Source organism: Diabrotica undecimpunctata, chromosome 6 (genome assembly GCF_040954645.1).
Source record: "Diabrotica undecimpunctata isolate CICGRU chromosome 6, icDiaUnde3, whole genome shotgun sequence".
Taxonomy (NCBI): Eukaryota; Metazoa; Arthropoda; class Insecta; order Coleoptera; family Chrysomelidae; genus Diabrotica; species Diabrotica undecimpunctata.
The window spans coordinates 4309265-4334441 of NC_092808.1; the positions used below are offsets into that span (position 1 = coordinate 4309265).

Below are 25177 nucleotides of genomic sequence, written 5' to 3' on the forward strand. Positions count from 1 at the left end.
AGTGCAAGTCCTCTGGTAAAAAGTAAAACGACGATTGACGCATCGTCTAGTGCCAGGGTGCGTAACTATATATACGTACATATATAAATTCAAAAGGTACACTTCCCGTCATATAAAACTGGTACACTTTTTTTTTCCAATGTAAACCTGTGTTCAGACTGGACACAATGGTTCGTGAATCAATTCGTTGTTGCCATCACAGATAACGGAATTTCAGTAAATTTAAATAAAACTTAAAACGTAAAAAATAACGTTCAAAAATGTATAAAGTATTTAGATAGGTATTATTTTTATTATTAACAACAAAAAACCGTATCTAATAAATTTAATAACCAGAGAGAGGATTAAGTTAATGTCCAAAATGTTGAACGATATTTAAACGTAGGGTATTGGCACAGGGAACATTGGAATGCATCTACTGTAATTTTATACTTTACTTAATTACTTACCGAACACAAACTGTTGACTGTATGTTATGTCAATAAGTTCAGTAACAGGCAAACTACTTAAATTAATTTATTATTTATTACATAAACGATAAATGTGAAAAACTAACATTATACTTTATCCTACGTAGAAAAATGCTTTTCAAAACGTGACAGTATTACATTACAATCCAATATCTCACTGTAATGTTCCTTATGGAGGTTGAATCTACACCCTAATTGTAATCCGTTTTTATCTATAAATAGACTATTACTTTTTTACATTATTATGTATAAAATGTAAACAAAAAACATTTACCTACCCATTGACATGCATATTTTTTTCAAAATTAAATGATTTACGGTGTGTAAATGATAATGAGAATAAAATTAAGGGGAGTAAGATATCATCGTCTGTCTTAAAAAATCCTCTTATAACTGAAAAATGTTGGTTTAGTATCTACAGATGTTATCAGTACGTGAAAACTTCCCGAACATATCCGAACGATTAAACATAAAAATTAAACATAAAAAATATTGCTTGTCATCAGTCACATTTGACAGAATTTGTCAAAATGAATTTTTAAAGATGTGTGTCCAGTGGGTTTTATTTACTGTAGTATTCCACAACTCAATACAGATTTTTGAATTGAAATATTTTATTAAATTATAATTAAACACGAATTAATGTATAGGTACTGAGATAATGGAAAATTTCAAAATTAATAGAATTTTTGAGATGTATGTTTAAATAAATGTTTAAATATAAATGTGACTGACTGATCGAGAATGCTCGATATTGTTTTAGTTTTTGATATACTAAAAACTTGCGACCTGTCACACAGCCCTGCTTTTAGCTGGTTTGATATAATATTTTCGTTTAACTGGCAACGTTGCCTTCGAAATTAGAATGACACATGTGAAAAGCTCAATTTACACCACTTAAAAAACACGATTTTCGGTTATAGGAGTTGTACCAGTTTTTTATGACGCGAACGGTACATAAAAATTACCTAGGAAAACGCATTTTAAAGTAATGGAAAATCAATATAATGTTAAAATAACAAAAAAACCCTTATTCTGTACGATAATATGTATATATTGTTCCTACATTATTTAGGTTTTCTTGTTATGTTGGGGTCATATTTTTATTTTCCATTACATTAAAATGCCAAAGTGATTAAAGAAATTAAAGAATAAAATCTTTATAAAAATATTACAAGAAATGTTATATGTGTTACAAATAATACAAGTAAAGTACAGTATAATTTAATGTGCTTAATTTTGTGACAAGAACTTGTCAGTATTTAAATAATTATTTTGTTATTCTAATGCAGAGATATGTAAAGGCCGTATGACACTATGCATTTTCTTGTATCATTTCTTATATCGTTTCTGATATAGAAAGTTATTTATGTTTTCTTGTATCGTTTCTTGCACGTACATTTGTGCTCAGTATGACACTATGCAAGTTCTTTTACCGGAAATTGTATGTGATTCGGCACATGATTGGTCGAAATTTTGACACATATAAAAATAGAACTGCAGTACCTGAGAACCCCAGCTAGATGCTACTGATTATTTTTTAAAATACTGGGCCCTGATTCTAATTGAGATTTCGACTCAAAACAAGTCGAAATTAATATGGCGACGTCGAAATGCGACTTTGCGAACCTTGTGGATTTCAGCTGAACTAACCAAACGACGTCACTAAATTTCGATTTATCGAAATTAATTTCAACTTCAAGAAAGTGGTTGAAATTTAATTTCGAGTCGAAATTAATCTGACATGAGTGACATGACTGACTGGACACTGGACTGGGAGAAGTGAACATAGGTTCAGTTTAGGTAGGCGGTGTTTTGATCCTTGCAAGGAAAACTGAGGCAAAAAGTATTAATATGGCTGTGTTTTACGGACATTTGCTAGTTTTGGAGGAATTAGAGAGATTAGATAGATATCCGACGCTCATAACGGACGATAAGAAGAATGTTACGGAATACTCAAAATTCTTTTTCACTAAGTGATGCTCAATTTAGGCAGCAATTCCGGCTTAATAAACAAGTTGCAAATTATTTAATAAGGGTATTAGAACCATATTTGGAAGATGTTTATGCCTCTAGGATACCCAAAATGTTTAGGGTTAGTATTACTAAGCTGCAGTAAATTTAAAAATATATTAGAATATAACCACTAAGTCAAATCTTAGTGGTTATAACTTAAGGATCTCCCACATCGCCTTTTTTTTTCTTGCCATCTTTTCTTTCAATTCAAAATATAATTGAGAATGGCCACTATTTATGATTTAACAACTCAAACAAGAAAAAAAAGACGTTCACGTAACGTAAACAAAACAAACATTCAACAAGCGTAGTGCAGCCAATAAACAACAGGGCCAACCCAAATTTTCAGCAGTGTCAAAATGATAAAGTAAATATCCCCAGTTTTAACTACAATCGAAATGAATGAGAATCGCTAGCGATTGCGACTGTCATGGCGTAGTCGCTTTTAAATTTCGACATCGAAATGAAATAGAATCAGGGCCCTGTGCTTCAAAAATGAAAGAAATAAAATGTCCCAATATTAAAACTAAATTATTTGGAGATATAAAATAATTTTTAAACTTATCACGAATTTTTAAAGCGGTTATGTATTGTTTTTAGTAATACATCTCCTCCTAATTTCAGAAGTTCCGATGCTATTTGATCCAATCCCTGTGATTTATTGTTTTTCAATTTGGCTACTGCTGTTATAATCTTGGGTATTGTTGGTGTGCACTTTTCTCTGATGTCTGCTTGGTCCATCGAGTTAGATTCTAACCATAGGTTCTAACTCGATGGCTTGGTCTAATTGTATATCAAAGTTCTCTACCAGCCGCCATTATGACAGAAGTTTTACGTTTTTGCGCACAAATTGGCGCATTTCTTGTACAAGAAACTGCAGCGGACACAAATTCTTGTATCGTTTCTGATATAAGAACTATACGCTTGTATGACACTATCCATTTTTTTGTTATATCAGAAATAATTTAAGAAATGATACAAGAAAATGCATAGTGTATATCTCTGAGAAACCCAAACAGTTTATATAGTTACGCACCCTGGCACTAAGCAATGTACCAATCGTCGTTTTACTTTTTAACACAGAACTTGCACTGCTGTGTGGGAGTGTGCTGTGATTTATTTTGAGGTTAACAATTTGAAGTTTGTTGACAAGACAAGCTCTAATAATAATATACAGTAGGGTGTGCCATTATTAGTCAGGTTAATGATTAATTAATTAAGGTTTTAGGTCTTGGCAGCACATTAAGTACAAATATTCAAAAATGGTCCTAGTAAATTCCTGTTGGTCTCCATGCATTTGGACTGATAATCTGAGATCAGGTTGCAATGCAATTGCATATTACACTGGAGCAATGAGCGTTGTTTTAACGACTTTTGTTATATTTAACATGGCAGGTGGAGATTCCACACAGCTATATAATCCCTTATTTGAAGCTGATGTGAGATTGTGTAAGTATTCACACCAATTTGATGTTTGTTTCATTTATGCAGTGTAAGTCATATGTTAAGCTTTGTGTTTTTGTAGCTATGCAAGTTGTGGGAGCTTTCATCATACTCTATTTTGTATTGCTGGTCGCATCAGCTGTTTCACTGGTGTATGGTATAAGAGAAATGGTAAGAGGTTTTATGGTGCCATGGATGATTAGTTTTGGATTTGCTATTTTGTTTCAACTTGTGTTTGGCATGTGGCTGATTGGAGGATATTATATTTATGTAAGTTGTACTGTTTTAAGTGTGCATAAAATGTTAGGAGCAATGTGAACGGCAAATATGAATTTTAAATCGAAAAATATCTTCTTAAATCTATTAAAGATCCATGATACTATAAACTAGAATTGAATATTTTGATCTGTTATTTCTTTAATATTTTCATTTTTTTTTAGCTTGAAACAGTACTCTATGCCATCGTTATATGGTGTTGGATGGGCTATAATGTAAGTTAAATTTATATTTTGATGTAAAATAGTCGAAAAAAATGTATTTATCTTTGCGCATGATATTAAATTGATTATTAAAAGAAATGCTGGATGAAATTAATACATTATTTGTTTCCAGGTTTATTGTTGGATTGTAGTTTACTCCCAATACAAGGTGATAAAGAAGTTGCAGTCTCCCAATATTGAACTGTTGTGGCCTTAAGGCATTATTTTATTTTGTAACAATCCGTCCACATATAGACTAAGATTTTGTATTTTAAATCGTTTTTATACTATCTATATACTATATAGGTTTAGATATTTTGTCTTCTTTTGTTTTTATATGGAAGTTTTTAAATATATTTTTATTTAAAAAATGTGTTTTATTTATTTTGGCTCTTTGCAGTAAATTTGGTTTGATTTGAAAATAATACTGTACACATATTCACAGACAAAACTATCAAATATTTTTCCTCAGGTGTATGGTTTAGGACTTATTTTTTAGTTTAGGAAGGATATTTTGTAATAATTATTTTAAACAAAGGCTCAAATTTTATTTATTATCAATAAAATTACAAACAAACAATCTAATCATGTTCTATAATAAAATAACAACACCATCCATCATTTTTATGGTCATACCAAAACACATGTCCAACACAAATCATTTTTCTTCCAGTATATGTTCTTTAACTTATCTCCTGTCTGTTTTTCCTACTCCTCTCTTTCCTGAGAACAAATGTTTGGGCATTTTGTTACCAATGAACCTGTCTGCTTCACCCTTCAATCCCATCTTCTTGACCTTCTTAGCTATAGCTCTGTGAGCAATCTTGGCCAATTTCTTCTTCATGGCGACATCTTTCACACCCATTTCATTCCTTGGAGGTTTCGACAAAGATCTGAAACATTATTAAAGCTTAAATTATGGTGATTAAGAAGAATTTTTGGAGGAAAGTTGACAGAAATAGGATGGGAGCGAAGAACAAATGCTGAAATTTATTAAATGTTTGGCGAAGGGAGAATAAGGAAGTTTGTCAAAGTAAGAAGATTGCAGTGGCTGGGTCATCTTGTTAAAATGGAGGAGAGTAGAGAGGTAAAGAACATAGCATGGAGAACAGCGGAAGATAAGAGGAAAAGAGGCAGACTGAGGAGAAGATGGAGGGGAGCAGTTGCGGAAGATCTACAAGAAAAGAAGATAGAAAATTTGAGGAAAGAAGCTAGAGACAGAAGTAGATGGAAAAGAATTACTAAGCTATGGGCCTGAAACAGCCTGCTACAAGCTTTTACATATATGATGATAAACTGTATATAGTGGATGAGGAGGACTTGGATGATTATCAAATCTGTTTATTTAAAATTGATAAACTTTAAGTACATAGAAAAAAATATACATAAAAAAATTTTCCAATAGCAAGTTCCTGCAGGATAACTATAAATCTATTCAAAAAAATTAACTGAATGCAGTGGCTAGAGCAAAGCAGGACAAATAGAAGTATTGTTTATCTGAATAGTGGATGTTGACAACATCTTAAAGCGCCTATAAAAAATAAATGAACATTAAGCAGGAATATTGTTTGGCACTATATACTTAACATTAATCTTATTTATCTTTTAGCACCTAATATGCAAACATAAAAACATACCTTGATCTGTTGAGAGAGGTACTGTCGCTTACTTCCATCCTCATCTTCTTGGTTGGTGGACCCATGGATCTGCTTCTTTGCTTAGTATTCATGTAATGAGCATCCTCATTGTCAGAAAGGTCAACACCCAATTCAGCCATGTTTTCACGAAGTCTTGAAGCTGATCTTCCTCTAACCTATATCAAAACACAATTGTAAATTATAATTAAAGATGCCAACCTAAGAAAATTACTTTACCTTAGCTCCAGCTGTTCTTGGCATAACAGGTTTCCTACTTTGCTTGTTAACCCTCGCCTCATCCTTAATAATAGCCTTTTTATGTCTAATTTGGAGAGCCAATTTCTTAATCTCTTTCATGGTGTCATCCAGTTCAATCTTAGGTACCACATACATACCAGTTTCTTCCCTGAATTCCTCATCTTTTTCCAATTCTGCCAATTTTTCAAAAATTTCAGGATCAATGTAATCAGCAATGTTATGACCTTCCCAAAATTCTGAAAAAATGTCTCTGTAATATTGAATGTTACAATAATAAAACAAAAAGTGGTACCTGGTATGATATCATGTCTTTCTTCTTCTGGTATATCGACATAATGTTTCTTAAGATCCAGAACATAGTCATCTCCCTCTTCAATTTCAATATCTCTTTCAAGTTTTCTTTTACGTTTTTCTCCTAACAATTGTTTCTTGGCTAAAACGCTTTCGGGGATACAAGGAGGACGAGCCTTATCATCTCTGGGCTTAGGTGTAGCTACATGTAAACGATTAAGTACACCATCAACCTTAAAATAGTAGACACATTTATAGGTCTTTTCCCTCACATTCATAACACATGATAGAAAGAATAATGATAAAAAACCTTAAATGTTTAAACAGGCAATATTTTATATAAAGACCCAAATTCGAAATTGCCACTTATGGTATACAGCATATTGGAGAAGTACTTACCTTTTTGGATCTCATCTTTTGATCGACTCGGAAGCTCAACAATTTCTCACAAGCTTCAGTCTTAACTTCCATCACACCAGTGTCATCAACTGTTGACATTTCTATAACAGTCAATTGTTTATCTTCTTCAATCTCTTTAAGAACTTTCCTTTTTTCCTTTGGCAATTCGTCTAATTTGATAATGTCACATTTATTTGCAACAAGCAAAAGAGGTTTGTTAGCGAATAATGGTTTGATTGATTCAAAAAGTTTTACCTAAAAAAACAGTGATTTTCATACTGTATATTCAGAATCGTTTTATTTGATTTCGTTTCAATTTACTTACTTGTTCATCTAAATTATGTCCACACTGTTCAGACAGATCCAAAAAGTATAAAACACAAGCCCTAAGATGTGCCAGGGCTGTAACAGCCTGCATTTCAATAACATTTCTTTCTTCGAGAGAATGATCCAATATACCAGGCGTGTCGATGACTTGCCAACGCAAATATTTGTAATCTGTGTGCCCTACATACAACGATTTTGTTGTGAATGCGTATGGTTGAACTTCAACGTCGGCTCTCGTGATTTTGTTGATGAACGAGGACTTGCCGACATTTGGGAAACCTAAATTACAAAAATAAAAGATGTTTAAACAGCTATTAAACTAGAGTCAATTCAAAATCTAAATTCCCAAATAAAAATTGCATGGCAAACTATATAGCTCAGCTACAAGTTGAAGAATTACTAAACAGCAGAAAACTTTTTGTATTTTTAAATATTACTCAGTAATGCATCATTGGGATCTAAATAGATAATGCAGCATTAACCAAATTATTCAGGACAAATAGCTTAAAAATGGGGTATTTGATGCCGATTTTTGTACAAAAGAATTGTTCTTGAATTTTCCACAACTTTTTCAGCAGGTGCATATTCAAATTATCGTTATCCAGAGATCCAAAATATCATTTGAGAATTTCTGCAAAAATCCTAAGGTTTGACTTGATACAATCAATCTCAGTAGTCAGATCTCGACTACAGAGTTCTACTCTTCCTAAAAATCTTGTTTGAGCACTGCACATTACTTATGTATTACTGACACATGGAAACCCATTGTAAATACACGATAAAAACAGAAAAGTTCTTACCGCAAATAATAATAGTTCTTGTATAAGGATCAATGGAAGGCAATCTCGCCAAATGTTGTCTAACTTGTTCCAAATAAGACAAATTAGCGGCTTGTCTCTTCATGATGGTAGCCATACGCCCCAAAGCAGCTCTTTTAAGCTGTTTGCACCTGTAAAGTGAGTCTCCATACTTCAAAAGTCTGCAATAATCTTTAGCTACATTGTCAATTAAATGCCTCGCTGTATTTAATTGACCCAGAGCTAATTTGTAATGGTCTTTGTCGTACAGAACGTTCATCAAATCGGCGTAGAAGGGATGGACGTCGTCCAGTTTGGGGAATTCAGTCAAAATTTGTGTTAACCTATCATGAAAACTTTGTTGAGAAAATTTAACTTTTCTCACATAAAAAGCCCTTATTCTTGTGATTTTATATTGTTTGTGGACTACTGTAGGTGTTTTCCTTTGTGTTTTTGACAATATAATATCTATAAAGTCCTAAAACAAAACAGAGATAAGGATTTCAAAACATTGAACAATATTTCATAAATTACCTTTGCTGTAGGAACTACAGCTATTTTTTTGAAATTGTACATATTAGACATTTTGAAAATTTGTTGTTAACTTTACTGCCTAAAAATATAAAAGAATATTTAACTGCGAATATGTTTTTTGACAAATTCCCACGTGCTACAGTTGTAGCTGGGGACTTGAAAGGAAGGTTGACAGTGTTGACACTGACACTTTTGAGCAGTTTGACACAGAAGTTGTTCAATGCGAAATACGAGGAGAGTGAACAATTAAGTTGCGTGTACAGTTCAGTTATTCAGCAACAAAAAAGTCAGAATAAAAGGGGAATAAAATTATTTTAAAATAGATGTCTTAGCAAAGAATATAGACGCATGCATCTATACTTTGGTAAGAATAATATTTATTCATAATAAATAAAAAAAATCACTTTCCTTTTAAGATAATATTTAATTCCATTAAAATGGTAACAGGTATGATAGGCTCTCTTGGCAGATTAATCTGCCTATTTAATTAATTAGTGCAATTATGCAGTATCTCCGAGTATAGATGAAATTAAATAAAGGTTATATTCTTGCGAAAATAATATTTCCTTGAGAATATAATTTAGGTTTTTAAAAATTGATAATTTCCTTCATAAAAACCATCCAAAACCAACCATGGTTCAAAAACCAAAGTTCGTACGTACATGTGATATTAAAGCGATAACATAAATAAAAAAAGAAGAATTTCACTATGACATTGACAATTTGACAACTAGGAGTTCCTCTCGAATCTCGTGTTGTTTCATTCGAACTTTTTTATAAAAAAATAAAATGTTTGGTGGAGGACGTGCCCCTATTTTGGTGTTAAGTACGAATTTTAAAATTTTGTTAACTAACTAATGTCAATAAATTTTTTTTTGGTGTTTTAGGTCAAAATACCAAACGAGAATCCGGCCGAAAAGTTCAGCTGGAAAACATCAATGCCGGAAAGGTAAAAAAGCACGTGTGATTTTAGAATATTCTGAAAATATCACACAGAAAGTGATTTAAAGTGTTAAATAAAACTAATGTTTTGTTTTGTAGCAAATCGCGGATGTGATAAGGACATGCCTTGGTCCTCAAGCTATGTTAAAAATGCTTATGGATCCAATGGGAGGTATTGTGATGACTAATGATGGCAATGCTATTTTACGTGAAATTACAGTACAACATCCAGCTGCTAAAAGTATGATTGAAATTGCAAGAACACAAGATGAAGAAGTAAGTAAAACATTTTTTTCGGTAGGGACATCGCAATTGATGCTCCAATATAATGTTGGATCTTGAATTCATAAAAACTGGTCATTTATTATACACTATTTTAGGTTGGAGATGGTACTACCTCAGTAATTGTCTTAGCAGGAGAAATGTTAGTGGCAGCTGAACAGTTTTTGGAACAACACATTCACCCAACAATCATAATTCGCCAGTACAGACAAGCACTTGAAGATATGATCCAGTTATTGGAAGGTCCATTGAGTATACCAGTCGATAGAAATGATAAAAATGCTCTTGCACAAGTTGTAAGTTGTCTTAAAACTGAATGTTGTCTTAGGACAGTAATTTATCAATTATTGTTATAGGTTAAAGGCTGCATTGGTACAAAATTCATAAGTAAATGGTCAGATTTAGCAGTAAATATTGCTTTAGATGCAGTAAACACAGTATTATTAGAAGAAAATGGCAGAACTGAAGTTGATATCAAGAGGTATGCCAAAGTTGAGAAGATTCCTGGAGGATCTATTGAAGAGTCTAAAATTTTAAAAGGTGTTATGCTTAATAAAGATGTAACACATCCCAAAATGAAAAGATATATACAGGTAATTACACTCTAATACCTAATCATCTCGTAGGCTCCCAATTTTATTTATATAATGTTTGAATCTGTAACCATGGGTATATAACAAGAATAAACTGACTACAATAGAATCTAATATAAAAATAAGTTATATAAATTTTTGTTAGTCAATTCTTATTGTGAAATTTCTGCATAAAGTTTCAGACAATCATAAAAAACAAATTTTTCAAATATCATCTATCTATTGTCTAATTTATTTGTTCCTAATATTTGCTGTTTTGAATACTAATGTAAATCTTATAGTTACTTTTTGAGATTTTTGATTATAGTATTACTCTATTTGGTAATTACTTACATTAGTGAGGATAGTCGGATTAGTCTGAAATTTGGACAGTGGATTATGTTTTATTTTTTATTCACTTTTCAATCTATACATTTTTTTACGCTGAGCTATAGTTTTTCTGTATTTCGTATTTAAAAAACTGATATTTTGACAAATTTCAAGATGCCGCCGCCATTACAGCTGCTGTCAATGATGTGCGTGTGCGTAGTACATACTTCTTGATCCAATGTTGCCACACTTTTTAAATATATTGTTTATTGTGAAAATATTATTTCTCAAGCTTCTCAAGTACAATAATAAAGGAATAATGATAATGAGTATTATTTCCGTTTTCTGTTTCTAAGGGATTCGTATAACTGTATTTCATTTATTATTCACTTATGTTATTACATATAGATTATAGTTTATTTCGTTTTATGTTGTATTTAGTTGGGTGCATTAGTTATTAACTTCTTTATTAATTTACATAGTTAGATGTGATTATATTAATTAAGATTAGGTTTTAATTTGTTTTTTTTTATTGGTACCCCATTTTGCTTATTTAAAATACGCCGTAGCGTGTTTAAATTCAACTTTCCAAAACGCGTGTGTTTTAAAGTTACCCTGGCAACATCAACAGTTTTAAATATTTAGCTGACCTGACAGGAGTACATAACTTGTAATGTCAAACAAATAATATAGGAATAAAATATTAGTAACAAATATTTCAAAAGCTTTATTTAAATATTTGGAAATCTTAATTGCCCCAATCTTTTAATCTTATACATACTTACCTACTTAATATACTATACTGACAACGAGTTTTGCAAAAATACTAGTCCAATTTCCGTTTTCCCATGCCGTTGCCATTAAACTGGTGAGTATTTCGTTTTATGTTGTATTTTGTTGGATGCATTAGTTATTAACTTCTTTTTTAATTTAAAGGTTTAGATGTGATTGGATTAGTTTAGATTAGGTTTTATTTTGTTATTTAATAGTCAATAATGATTTTTACAAAACACTAATTCTGCAACCTGACAACAGTGTTTAAAACTTAATTTCAATATATATACTCCACAAAAAGCAATATTAAGTCATATGTGGTACACTTTTATTAAAACTTAAAAATTTAATATATTTACTCCGCAAAAAAACAATATTAACTCATATGTAGTATACTCTTATTAAAACTTAAATTCAATATATTTACTCTTCAAAAAAAAAAACAATATTAAGTCATATGGAGTCTCTTATTAAAATTTAAATTCAATATATTTACTCCGAAAAAAACAAATATATATATGTGGCAACATTGAACCTGCGCAGAATATTGTATATTGTGCGCAAACGCGCTTGACTTGTTTTTCCAAATAAATGAATTTTGGACACTTTACAATATGTATTTAATATTTTTGGATAATTTAACGGGGAAAATGATTGGTATTTACAATTGATTTATAAATTTTATGTAACTACTAAGGCTATTTCGTCTTTTGATAACATTTTTCTCTTGTTAATTTTTGATTTCCTATACTTTTTATGATTTTTTTTTCAATTTTTGTTACATTTTTTCACTTTTTGTGTGTTTCCGTAGACGTAAACATGAAAATTTTGCCTTTTTTCTATTTTTCAGGCTAAGTCCAACAAAAATTCGCATTTTTAGGGACCCTCACTAATGTAAACAAATACCCTCTATTTGAAATAGAATTGAAATGTGAATAAGGTAAATTTCAATTTAACTTTATTTCTAATGTATAAACATATTTAACTACGTATCCCTAATGGAACATTACAAAAGATGTTAAGGAGCATCAAGAAAGCATTAGAAGGTTAAAAGTGACGAAGAAGCTTTAAAAAGATATATTAAAGCCTCACTTTTAAGCCTGACAAATTGTTAAAAACAATGAAAAAGGGATTTCAAAACTTTATAGGCTTCATTGAATCATTAAAAATATTGAAATCTACAACAAATTAACTTTCTATCAGAGAGGAGAGGCTTTAAACGATCGAGAATGTGCTAAAAAATGTAAAAAACATTAAATAGGCATGAACATGAAATACTAGTGAAAAATGTTAAAGACATTGATTAGGTAAAAGAAGCGAGATAAAACTTTAAAAACAATGTCAAAACTATCCAATAATAAAAAAGCGTTACCAATGTTTTACATTACCATTGAATTAACTAAAAAGCAGTGAAAAAGTGTCACGAAATTCCAAAAATATGAAATAAGTGATGAAAAAGTTTGATAAAACATTTAAGTTTTCTAGTGAATGACTTTTGGGTACACTAAAAAGGGGTAAAAAACAGATAGACATGACGAGGGATTGTTAAAAACCGTTAAAAGCTACAAAAAAAGTAACTTTCAAAAACCCTTAATCAATTTTAAAACAATTATATATTGTGGAATCCGTTATAAAATGTCAGAGAATCGGAAAAGCGTTAAAAAAAAGCCTTTAAAAAAATTTTAAGTCCTAAAAAGAGCTTTAAAAAAATTTTAGAAAGATCGAATGAGCTTAACAAATAGATGAAAACTGTTCAACAAGCTTTAATAAAACAGAAGCATAGAAGAATAAAACAAAAGCGTTAAAACTGCTGAAAAACCATTTGAAAAATGTTAAAATCATCAAATAGTTTTAAGTGAAGGAAAAGTGTTAAAAGTCATTGTCAAATAAGCTTAAAAAATGCTAAAAGTGACAAAAAAACCTTTGTATGGCCAAAAAAGCATTTTTGATGCTTTTAACAAATTTTAAATGTCATTTTTTTGTTAACCACTAGATTGGAGTATATTATATCATAAGTGGAAATCGAAGCGTCAAAAATAGACTTATTTTAAACTTATATTGTGGCTTATTCCCAACGAAAATAGTAATTGGAGTATATAGTAAGCCACATTAGCATACTTTTAACTTCTAAATCTCAGTTACATCCAACATGTTCAAGATTATCCATTGTCAGGCCATGAAAAGTGGTAAAAAAATTGCCTAGAAAGCGTTGATAAATGTTAAATGCTTCAAATAAATATAAAATAGCGTCAAAAATTCGTTAAAATCGTAAACAGCTTTGGAAAAAATATTTGACTGGATCCAGCATACTCAAGACTGTGTGTAATCACTGAAAAAAGTCATGGAAGACATGAAGAATTATTGAGAAAGCATTAAAACATCTATTAAGTATCATAACTCTTTAAATACTACGAGAAAGTATTAATAAAAGGTTAAAAAAGAGCTGTAAAAGTGTTAAATAATGTTAAAGATATTGAATAAACGCGAAAGGCAAAAAAGGCATTAAAAACAGTCGAGGAAGGGTTAATAATACAGGGAAAAAGCCACAATAGAGCATAAAGAACCGTTAAGAAGGTCGAGAAAGTGTTCATAAAACAGTAAAAACTTTGAGCAAACATCAAACAGCGTAAGGAAGAGCCGAAAAAGCGTTAAATAATGTTAAAATCATGGAATAAAGTGTTTAAAGGCATACAATAAACTTAAAAGGCGAAAAAATAGCATTAAAAACTGCTGACGAAGCGCTAATTAGCATAGAATCACTTTAAAGCAGTCGAAAAAGCATTGGCAACTGTTTTCAAAAGTTTTCCTTGCGTATTTTATGGTTTTAATGTTCTGTTAGCTCTTCTGTGATACTTTCCACGCTAATTGGATATTTTTCATATTCTTTAATGCCTTTTCTCAACGCTGATCAATACTCAGAGACCGGGATAGAAGTTATTGCCAGATCAATATTCCGGATCGAACTTAGTTCTCGTCCTTCATGGCATTTTATACTTTTGGTCGATGTTCCATCTCCAGCGCGCATCGATGGTGGTGATCGGTTATTGGTGGAGTGCGAGCACACAGGGAAATAGCTGTTGGTAACTGATGACGACGTTCTCGTTACAATGCCTAACCCTAATTAGGGAAAATGTGTGTCATTTGTGGATTAAAAAAACCTTGGAGTAAAAATAATTATTCGCAAATCCAAGTTTTTTTCAAATAACCGCTACATAAATACACATAAAGAATAATTTATAGGCTTCATTTACTGTAAAGAATACCATCTTTTTTGTTTTTATCATTGTACAAGCATTAAAACTAAAATTAACCAAGCAAACTAAAAATTTTTTTATTTTAGAATCCGAGAATAATACTTTTGGATTGCGCGTTAGAATATAAGAAAGGGGAATCTCAGACAAATGTAGAAATCACGGGAGACACAGTAAGTACCTTTTAATTTTTTATTGCGTCCAATATTTAATTAACTAGAATTTGGAGAAATATATTCCTTATATGTAATGTGTTTTTAAAGGACTTCACCAAACTATTAGAACTGGAAGAGGAGCACGTTAAGCGTCAATGCGATGACATAATCGCACTCAAACCCGACGTCGTCTTCACAGAAAAAGGAGTGTCCGATTTGGCGCAACACTTTTTGCTGAAAGCCGGTATTACCGCTATCAGACGTGTACGAAAATCTGATAATAACAGAATTGCCAGAGCCTGCGGAGCCACGATTGTTAACAGAACTGAAGAGTTACAAGAAAGCGATGTTGGTTTAGGAGCTGGACTCTTCGAAATCAAGAAAATTGGGGATGAGTATTTCTGCTTTGTGGTTGAATGCAAAAATCCAAAGGTAAGAAAGATATTTTATATTAAACATGGGTTTATAGATCAACTATTTTTGTCTAGTAAACTTTTAAACTGTTTTTTATTTGCTATCAAAATTAAATCATCAGCATTAAAATTTTGTTCATTATCACAGATACGAGGCGTGTTTTTTAAGTAAGTACCGTTTTGGAATTAAAAAAAGACGTGCAAAGATATGGCAATAATTTTATTTTTACATGAAAGCCTGTGCCTTAATCTACTTTTCTACATAATTTCCGTGAATATTGAGGCACTTGTCATAACGTGGCACCAGTTTTTGAATACCCTCCTGATAAAATTCTGCCGCCTGACTTGTTAACCACTGCACCACAAATGTTTTGACTTCGTTATCGTCTTGAAGACGCTGACCGCCCAGGAATTTCTTCAAGTGCTGGAACAAATGGTAGTCGCTGGGCGCCAGATCAGGGCTGTATGGAGAATGATCTAGAGTTTCCCATTTAAATGATTTGATGAGATCTTTGGTCTGATTAGCCACATGTGGACGGGCATTGTCATGCAGCAAAACGATACCCTTACTCAACTTGCCACGTCTTTTGTTCTGGATTGCACGACGCAGATTTTTCAATGTCTCACAATAAGACGCTGCATTGATTGTCTCATTACGAGGCAGAAACTCCACTAGCAATACTCCTTTTCTGTCCCAAAAAACTGTGCACATGATTTTCCGGGCAGAAATTATTTGCTTAAACTTCACTCTTTTGGGTGATGATGAATGTCGCCATTACATGGATTGTTGTTTCGATTCTGGTGTGACGTAGGCCACCCACGTTTCGTCACCAGTAACAATTTGATCTAAAAAATCTTCACCTTCACTTTGGAACCGCTCAAGGAAAGTCAATGCACTGCCTAAACGTTGGGTTTTGTGCAAATCCGTCAACATTTTTGGAACCCAACGTGAACACAATTTCCGGTAATTCAAGTTCTCGGTAACAATGCGATACAAAACACTACGAGAATACTGAGGAAAGCAGTCGGACAATGATGAAATTGTAAAGCGTCTGTTTTCTCTCACCTTTTCGTCCACTTTCTGCACCAAATTTTCATTAACGACCGAAGGTCGCCCACTCCGTTCTTCATCATGCACATTTGTGCCGCCATCTTTAAATGCTCTCACCCATTTACTTACCATTCCAGCACTCATAATGTTTTGTCCGTAAACTTCAACGATCTCACGATGAATATCGATCGGTTTTACGCCTTTAGCACTATGAAATCGTATAACAGCCCGTACTTCACAATCAGCGTGACTCACGATTGTTGGAGGCATCTTAAACACTGGAGTAAACAAGTATTCAATGAAGAACCAGACTGTAATGGCGTCAGTGCGTAGACAAGAGATGTAGGTAACCAGCGCTCATGCGCGGAACGCCGACCGTAGCGCTGCGGCGGCGGAATCGCAAAACGGTACTTACTTAAAAAACATGCCTCGTATAATATTGTTCATTGCTTTCTCGTCACGTTTAGAGGTGTCTTTCCGCTTTTTAGTATACACAACGGCCAATAGAGAGGAACATTAAGTGTTTTATCAATCTTTTCCGATGCTTTTTTCCATTTTTTTACAGCCTTTTCAACGGTTTTAATGCTTTTTGAAGCGAAGCTTCTATACTGACGTATTGTATTACTTTTTTTTTCTCTACAGTAAAATGCTGAGGCAAGCGTCACGGAACTAGCGCCACAAGACGGCGTCGTCACGGGTAGTGTCATAGAAAAGCGGTGCTTGACATCGATTCACTACTCTCGATCAATTTGTTTTTAGTCATCATATATTTACTCTAAGCAGATTCAAATTAAAAACTGCATGAAAATAACTAAAATATGGACATTAAATGAGAAGTAAAACATTAAAACAATATCTGCCACTAAAAGATTCGATTCGTAACGATTGTCAAAACATTTTTTTGCATATTTTAATTCTTTTTCGTAGCATTTAACTGTTTTTAGTGTATGTATTGGTCTGTAAAGAGAAAAATGAAATGTTTTGCCAATCTTTTCGGTTCCTTTTCACAATTTTGCCGCTTTTCCAACGGTTTTTGTCTTTTTTTACTTAGAAGCTTATAACGGTTTAACAAAGTTTTTCATCGGTATGCGATACTTTGGCATTTTTTTTTTATCACTTTTAGCAGTGTTTTCCCTAATTTTAATGTATGTAATGGGCAATAAAGAGAAAAATCATCCCCCTTTTTTTTACGGCATTTTCACAGTTTTTCATAGCTTATTTGATAATTTTGGCGTTTTTAACACTTTTTGGTAGGTTTTAACTCTTTATAAACATGTGTAGCTATGTCTTACTGCCTTTTAATGCATAGAATTGTCAATAAAAAGAAAAATTAAATGTTTTATCAATCTTTTAAATGCCTGTCACAATTTTTGACTCCTTTTCGACAGTTTTTAAAGCTTTTTTATGCTTATTGTAAATTTATAACGGTTTATAAAAGATTTTCATCGCTTATTCGATACTTTTGTCATTTTTTAACTCTTTTCGTAGCTTTTAACGTGTTCTTGTCAGGTTTAACGATTTCTTACCGTTGTTAATGTATCCTGAGCGAAGATGCAGGTGTGTTTTTCCTTACACCTTGTCCTGATGCCTTTGTTTCGCGCACCAGTCATAGGTCGCTGGTTTTTTCCCTTGGGGAACAAGTTTTGTCCTTAGGGAAATAGGTTCACTTTATATACTTCTTTGAAGGACCACCCAGAAAACTGGGACAAATGAAAGTTTCGAAAAGAACGTTTTAACAAATCTATTTAAACTATTACTACAACGTATTTTGGACGCCGATAACTTGCTTACGATAGCTGATTTATGAAACTATAAAATTAGATCAATTGTCGGTGATACAATATTGCCACGAACTGAGTAACTTAATATCCCGACTGTGTTAAACCTTCTGAAGTGCGACTGGCGCGAGTATGAGCCTAGAGCTCATCCAATGCTGGATTCGAACTAATGCAAACTGATTTTTCACTCGGCTTGTAACCGTTTCTTCACATTAAGAAATCTCCCCCTGGCCCCCTCGACGTATCTAACGGATATATCTCCATTCAATACCTTCGACCTTTATTTTATTGTTAAAATTACCTGAGAAGGGTAACTTTCGTTAATGTTGGGAAATTTCAAATGACTCAAACCGATAATTTGGAATTACTAATCCTTTCATTGTTATGATTCTTTGATGATTTTAAAAGCTTATGTCTAGAAAGTTATTTGAATGCAAGTTATCGACGCCATACAGATTATTGGATGGTACAGAGAATTTTATAAATCTTAAACTAATATACAGTGTGATATAAAATAATGTGACACAAAATAAGATAAAAATATTAAATATTGTTGTTACGCAACATATCCAATATGTATTTTATCAAACTTTATCGATGCCTCTCTTATTGTTTACATCATTTTCGTTATCTTTTTTACAAACGTTTTGATTTACAGGCGTGTACAATTTTACTCAGAGGTGCCAGTAAAGACATTCTCAACGAAACTGAAAGGAATCTACAAGACGCTCTACAAGTCGCCAGAAATATTATCCTATCTCCCCGTTTAGTGCCCGGAGGTGGCGCCATAGAAATGGCTGTAGCTCAACGTTTGATGCAGAAGGCGACGCACGGACCTTATAGAGCTCTTGCACACGCTTTAGGTAAGTTTAACGTGATTATCTATATACACATAGTTTCAAAAAATATGCATCACCCCTCGTATTCACGATTTTTATACTTTTATAAATTCGTATCTTATCAGATATTTAATAGCCTTTTTCATATAAAATATCCTTTTTTTGGTTTTTTTATTTAATTTAAATACCCATTTAATTGATCTGGTTTTAACCCTTAACTACCATGGCCAAAAATAGTAACATTTGTACCATGGCAGGGTCAAATTTGACCCCCCATTGTTTTTTATATCAAAAAATATTCTTTTTTTAACTTGGTTTATTTTAAATTATTTTGTTTACAGCTACTTTTACATTTATATAAAAATAAACGAATTTGGTTAATTAGATATAACTTTATTTAAAAAAAACTTTTGTATTCAGTCAAATTAACATAGCTATGCACTTTCTCGAATTATAAGAAAAATAATAACAATGTGCAGTTTTTTTATATCTAATGGTGAAATCTAGGTATCATAGCTCCTACCTAAAATAAAAAAAATCGATTTAGATTTCGTATCTCAAAAATGACAAGCATGATTTTACCTTAATTTTCAACACAGCTTATGCATAACGTCTGTATGCGGGAATGATTTTTGCAAATAAAATCTCGACATTTATCGCACGATGAGCTTTCTTTCTTTTGGTTTTTGGAATAGGGACATATTTTACACCTTCCCCTCTTTTTTCGTCGTTGTGGCTCTGGATTTGCGGCAGGCATTGGTTCCTGAAGTCCGGAAACTTTAAAAATGGCACTACGAATTTCTCTCGGTAAACAAGTTTGCTGAGCTCTACGAGTTAAATGGGCCTTAATAAGTTCTTGACCTAAAGTGGTTAGAAACAATCTTCTTTTCATTATTTGATTTTGCTGAACTCCATTAAAAATTACGTTAGCATTTAATCCTGCAATGTCCAAAATGCGAAACCATATTACTTGAGGCCATCTACGAGTTCTTCTGCCAGTTTTATAGCATGCACATTTCTTATCCAATGAATCCACCCCACCTTTTGTCTCGTTGTAAAAATTTATAATCTCTGGCTTTCCATTAACCATTGTATTGGAATGATGCATAGTTGACACTAACAACACTGCACGATTTTTCTTAGGAACAAAAGATACAAGGCTCTCGCTTGCTGTAAAACCAAATAAGGCAGAATTAGGTGGCCTGTTTTTTTGGGGTTGAAATTCAGCAGGAACCTCTCTTTTATTTCTTTTTAGAGTTCCAACATATGAAATTTTATGGCTTCTCAGTTCTTTTATGAGCTCAATGGATGAAAACCAATTATCTGCTGTTATGTTTCTATTTGTACCAGAAATTGGTGGAATAAGTGTCAAAACATCTAGAGTGGGGATGGATAACTTTTTTGGATTTGCTCTGCGTGTATCTTTTCCAGTATATATAAAACCATTTAGCAAATAACGTGTCTTAGAGTCTACTAAACACTGCATTTTCAGACCGTATTTGTCTGGCTTATTTTTGAGATACATCCTGAATTGGCACCTTCCTCTAAATGCAATATGCATTTCATCTATTGTGAGATATTCACCACAGCTATAATTGGACTGGCAATTAATTATAAACATATTAAAAATATTGGATATAGCTGCCAGGTTATCTCCGTGCGTAATACGTTCTTGTCTAGTAGCTGGGTCGTCAAAACAAAGGCTTCCAAGCAAAAAATAAAATCGGTTTAGTGACATGGTTGCTCGAAATATATCACGGCCAGTACCATTCGTAGCAAATAAAGACCTTAAATCTTCATTATTGGATTTAAATACCCCAGCTAAATATAATAAGCCTAAGAAGGCCTTTAATTCAATTATGTCAAGATGTTTGGTATATTGACACGATAAATTGTGTAAATTATATTTAGAAGCCATATTAGTTATTCGTTCATTGGTTTTCTCAAGAATTTCTTGCAATATATCGTGGCTAATAATACATTCCCAAGCATCAACTGATTTCTCTGGCATACTAGCTCGAGCTTTTCCAATAACACCAGGTAAATGACTAATTAAATTATGCTTACGTGTACGAGAAAAGGTGGGAGAAGTTTTAGACCACTTGTACCTATTTTTGCCATAAAACACATCCCTTGAGTCAGCTATATCACTTTCTTCACCCGAATATTCACTACCAGTTTCGGAATTATTAATTTGCCAATTTTTTTCGTCATCATCGTCCCATTCCTCTTCACTGTCTGTTTCGTGATCACTGTGTTCACTAGCCTGGTCTAAAAACTCACTGTCACTATCTAGTCCATTATCCATAATTTTTTGTCCCTCCTCTTCAAGTTCTTTCTGTGTCAGAGGACGTTTATTGCGACTACACCCCGCCATTTCAAATTACTCGTTAATTGCACTAGAAACACTTATACCCTAAGCGGGTCAAAATTGACCCTATGCGTGCCTAACTCTGCAGTAGTAACAGATAAATCGCCTACCGGTCGAAGATTAGCAGAAAGCGCGCAATGCTCAATCTATGTTTCGGTAGCGAAACTTGGCATTAAAAACGCGGGGGGTCAATTTTGACCCCGCCATGGTACTTAAGGGTTAAGTGTAAACATTTGAAAAATTTATTCTGGTAAAATTTATTTGTAATGAATCTTAATTTAATTTCTGAGTTGGACCATGCGGGATTATCGCTTTAGTTGAAGAAGGCCATTCACAGCGGTTCGTGGCGGAAAGAGTGGATGTTTCTCAAAGTGATGTCCGATTTGTCTGGAGACAAATTTGATACAAAATAGAGCTCGCTCCGGTAGACCCCGAGTTACCAATGAGCAACAGAACATATATATCAGAATTTACATTCAGATAAATTCTTCTATGTCTGTACCAGACCTCTAAAGAGACTTCAGGCATGCTACAAGAGTCAGAGTATCGTTGGCTGCAATTAGAAGAATTTTAAAGTCAGGTTTGAGGAGTCGTCGACCAATAAGAGTTCCTCAGCTACGTCCTAAATATGTTTTACACCGCCTCCAGTGGGCTCAAGAACACATACAGCTCCCTCAACAGTTTTGGAATTGTGCGCTTTTTTCAGACGAGACCAGAATCTGTTTAAATAGTGGTAGGCGGCGAATTCGTATTTGGCGAGAGCCAACAAGAGCTGTACAACTAGCAAATGCTTGTCCCATACTTCCTTTCACTGGTGGTAGTGTTGTGTTTTGGGCAGGTATTATGACAGGTCAGACGGCATTTGTCTAACGGCCTGAAACTTTATCAAAACTTCAGGCTTTTGAGCTATGGTTATACATAAGGATCCTGAAGATACCATGGACAGACAAAGTAACCAATGAAGAAGTACTGCGGAGGATGAACTGAAGAAGTATTGAAGAACTGTAAGCTGCAGTACTTGGGACATATAATGAGAAATCAAGGCAGATATGAGCTACTCCAATGCATTTTGCAAGATAAGATTGAAGGAAAAAGGGCCCCAGGACGAAGAAGAATATCCTGGCTTGCTAACCTGAGAGCATGGTATATAAAGACCCCAACACAGCTATTTCCTATAGCAACCAACAAAGTCATCATAGTCAGAATGATCCCCAACGTTCGGAACGGACAGGCACCCTAAGAAGAAGACTATGACAGGTGGATGCACGCTATTGGTGGTTATTGACGGGACTTTAATAGGACAAAAGTATGTCACATGGATTCTAGAACCTCATGTGAGACTATGGCAAGGAGCTGTGAGTGAAAATTTTGTATTATTATGGATGATAACGCCCGTCCACATATCTCTCAAGCAGTTAATGACTATCTTGAGGCAGAAGTTATTCGCTGTTTGCAGTGGCCTGCGATTCTCCAGACATGAATCCCATTGAACATGCATCTGAATCTGTTGTCCAGAGCTATTCAAGCCCGAAGGAATGCTACTAGAACCCTTCATGAACTTACAATTGCCTGTAGAGAAGAATGGAAGAATCTGCCACAGGAAATGATTGATCGACTTAGCATTATTAGAGCTCGGATCCAGGCTTGCATCGATGCTCGTGATGGGAATATAAATAATATTAACAAGTTAAATATATTTTAATTAGAAACAAATTTTATTTTTTAATTTTTTGTTTATTAAAAAAAACGGTATTTCTTTTATAACAAAAAATACATGTTAATGGTATGATATTTTTTTTATATAAATGATCTGAAATATTTTTTATGTATGTGTACATAAAATATAATTTTATTTATGAAAAAATAGTTAATTGGCGAAAATATTGGGTGATGCATTACTTTTGAAACTCTGTGTATATTTGTCTATACATATTTCATTAATTGCATGACAATTTGATGTATCGTTTTTAAAAATTATCATTATTTTAACTATAATTACAATTTTTGTGTAAAATATGAAATAAAAAAATTACATAAAATTCACGAGGACTGCCCCAAATGTGCATTTGCTTGGATTGAAGGTTTTAAATACTTAGAAACTTGAGTCGTGTGTGTCCATTTCAGATGGAATAAGATACATCACCACTACTCATTGCTACTGATCCAGTGCACTTAAATTTTGATCCATCAAGGTGTATGAACGAAGATCGGATGCTTTTATGACACACCCCGTATATTAATCAATAATTTCACAAGTCATTTTCACATCTTATTTTACACAAAAATTACATAATAAGTTTTTAGTCCGCTTTATAGTTTAAAAAATTTTTTCTACTTGTTGTTTTGCTTTAACACCTACCATTGTCACTGTTTCTAATCAATTCAGGTTCAGTAAGTCCTAAAGATTTTGTTTTTCCTGTATTTTTACAGTCTCTTAGTATTCTGGTGACATACTTCAGCCACAGTATAAGAAAAAATAAGATAAACTCACAAATGCTGCCTTTGATCTTTTTTGTCACTTGGTTATCGGCCATGTTGCTGGCAGAAAAATTTATTGTTTTAGAAGTTAGTAGACCCGACATTTATGTATTGAAGTTAATTTAACTTCTTATTTTATTTAATCTTGGTATTTTTCTTCTAAATGAACTTTAGGAATAATAATCGGTGATTTGGTACCTCACAACATCGATTTTTTCTTGATTTAAATTTCTTTAATACGTTTCCATTTTTACAGAAATTATTCCAAAAACTCTTACTCAGAACTGCGGAGCTAACACCATCAGAACGTTAACTGCTTTGAGAGCGAAACACGCCAACCACACAGACGTTACCAAACCATGCCTTTGGGGTATCGATGGCGAAACTGGAGAACTCGTGGAGATGGACAAGAAAGAATTGTGGGAGCCTCTAGCTGTAAGTCAAAAAACATATATTTATTATTATTTAATACTGTTGATTGTAAAAGTTTTGCAGCTGTCTCCTTCCACTGTCTAAATAACCACCTATATTTTATTTTAGGTCAAACTACAAACATACAAAACCGCTATAGAAACTGCCATTCTCTTACTTCGCATCGACGGCATCGTATCTGGCTCCAAAAAGAAGGGGGGCAACGAACCACCGACTCCTAGCCAAATGCAACAGCAAGAAGCTAGAGGAGATGCTGAATAAACTAATTCTGTAACCATTCAATAAATTAATAACTCTGTCTTTGCAAGATATCTATATACATACACATAATAATGCTTCGTCCAATACTGGAACTGTTCGATGTCTGCATCGCTTTTACGCAGTATATTGTGTACCACATATAAAAAAATTGTTTTTTTCTTGAGGTAGACACACAAACACGATTTTCAAAAAATGTTAGTTTATGTCCAGTTTAAGTAACTTCTGGGGAAGATTTGAGATCTAAAGTGATATTTTTTCTTTTCACGCTTCGTATAGTTACAAACTATACGCTTAATTTTACACTAACAAACCAATTGAAGTGAAATATTTGAACTGTGTCTAGTACATTTTTTGAAAATCCTCTTCGTGTGTCTACATATTGAGTATCCGGCATTTGAGTAGTATTTTATGTTTATAGGACAGTGATTTTGATCCCAGTGAACTGATAATTTGTTTGTTTAAGCGGATAAAATTGTGTCTTGCAAAATGTCTTTTGTTAATTGTTTTTATCGCTTAATTCACATCATTCACGTTTAATAAAATGTCGCTACTTTATATTTGACAACGGTTTGTAATAAAGAATATTTATAACGTAAA

General features: G+C 32.9%; 3 protein-coding genes across 4 annotated transcripts; 2 read left to right on the top strand and 1 right to left on the bottom strand.

Annotated features, from left to right (window-relative positions):
• The first annotated feature begins 3521 nt into the window (after positions 1-3521).
• On the top strand, positions 3522-4779 carry pasi1 (septate junction component pasiflora 1). Of its 2 annotated transcripts, XM_072536476.1 has the most exons (5): positions 3522-3662; positions 3715-3935; positions 4012-4199; positions 4370-4420; positions 4542-4779. In XM_072536476.1, the coding sequence occupies exons 2-5, from the start codon at positions 3749-3751 to the stop codon at positions 4623-4625; spliced, it is 510 nt and encodes a 169-aa protein (XP_072392577.1). In that variant the 5' UTR covers positions 3522-3662; positions 3715-3748; the 3' UTR covers positions 4626-4779. The 2 variants fall into 2 exon arrangements, with proteins under 2 accessions (XP_072392577.1, XP_072392576.1); XM_072536475.1 differs by having other exon boundaries at positions 3617-3935.
• Positions 4780-4943: 164 nt separating this feature from the next.
• On the bottom strand, positions 4944-8827 carry Non1 (nucleolar GTP-binding protein 1). The gene is made up of 8 exons (XM_072534031.1): positions 8652-8827; positions 8121-8595; positions 7319-7599; positions 6994-7248; positions 6596-6827; positions 6283-6539; positions 6046-6221; positions 4944-5301 (listed from the first exon to the last, which is right to left on the bottom strand). Exons 1-8 carry the CDS (start codon positions 8700-8702, stop codon positions 5097-5099), a joined length of 1932 nt encoding a protein of 643 aa, XP_072390132.1. The 5' UTR covers positions 8703-8827; the 3' UTR covers positions 4944-5096.
• A 516-nt stretch (positions 8828-9343) lies between these two features.
• CCT3 (chaperonin containing TCP1 subunit 3) lies at positions 9344-25177 on the top strand. Its single transcript, XM_072534032.1, has 10 exons — positions 9344-9477; positions 9539-9600; positions 9693-9869; positions 9974-10171; positions 10232-10468; positions 14892-14975; positions 15066-15389; positions 18858-19062; positions 24144-24322; positions 24428-25177. Exons 1-10 carry the CDS (start codon positions 9441-9443, stop codon positions 24578-24580), a joined length of 1656 nt encoding a protein of 551 aa, XP_072390133.1. The 5' UTR covers positions 9344-9440; the 3' UTR covers positions 24581-25177.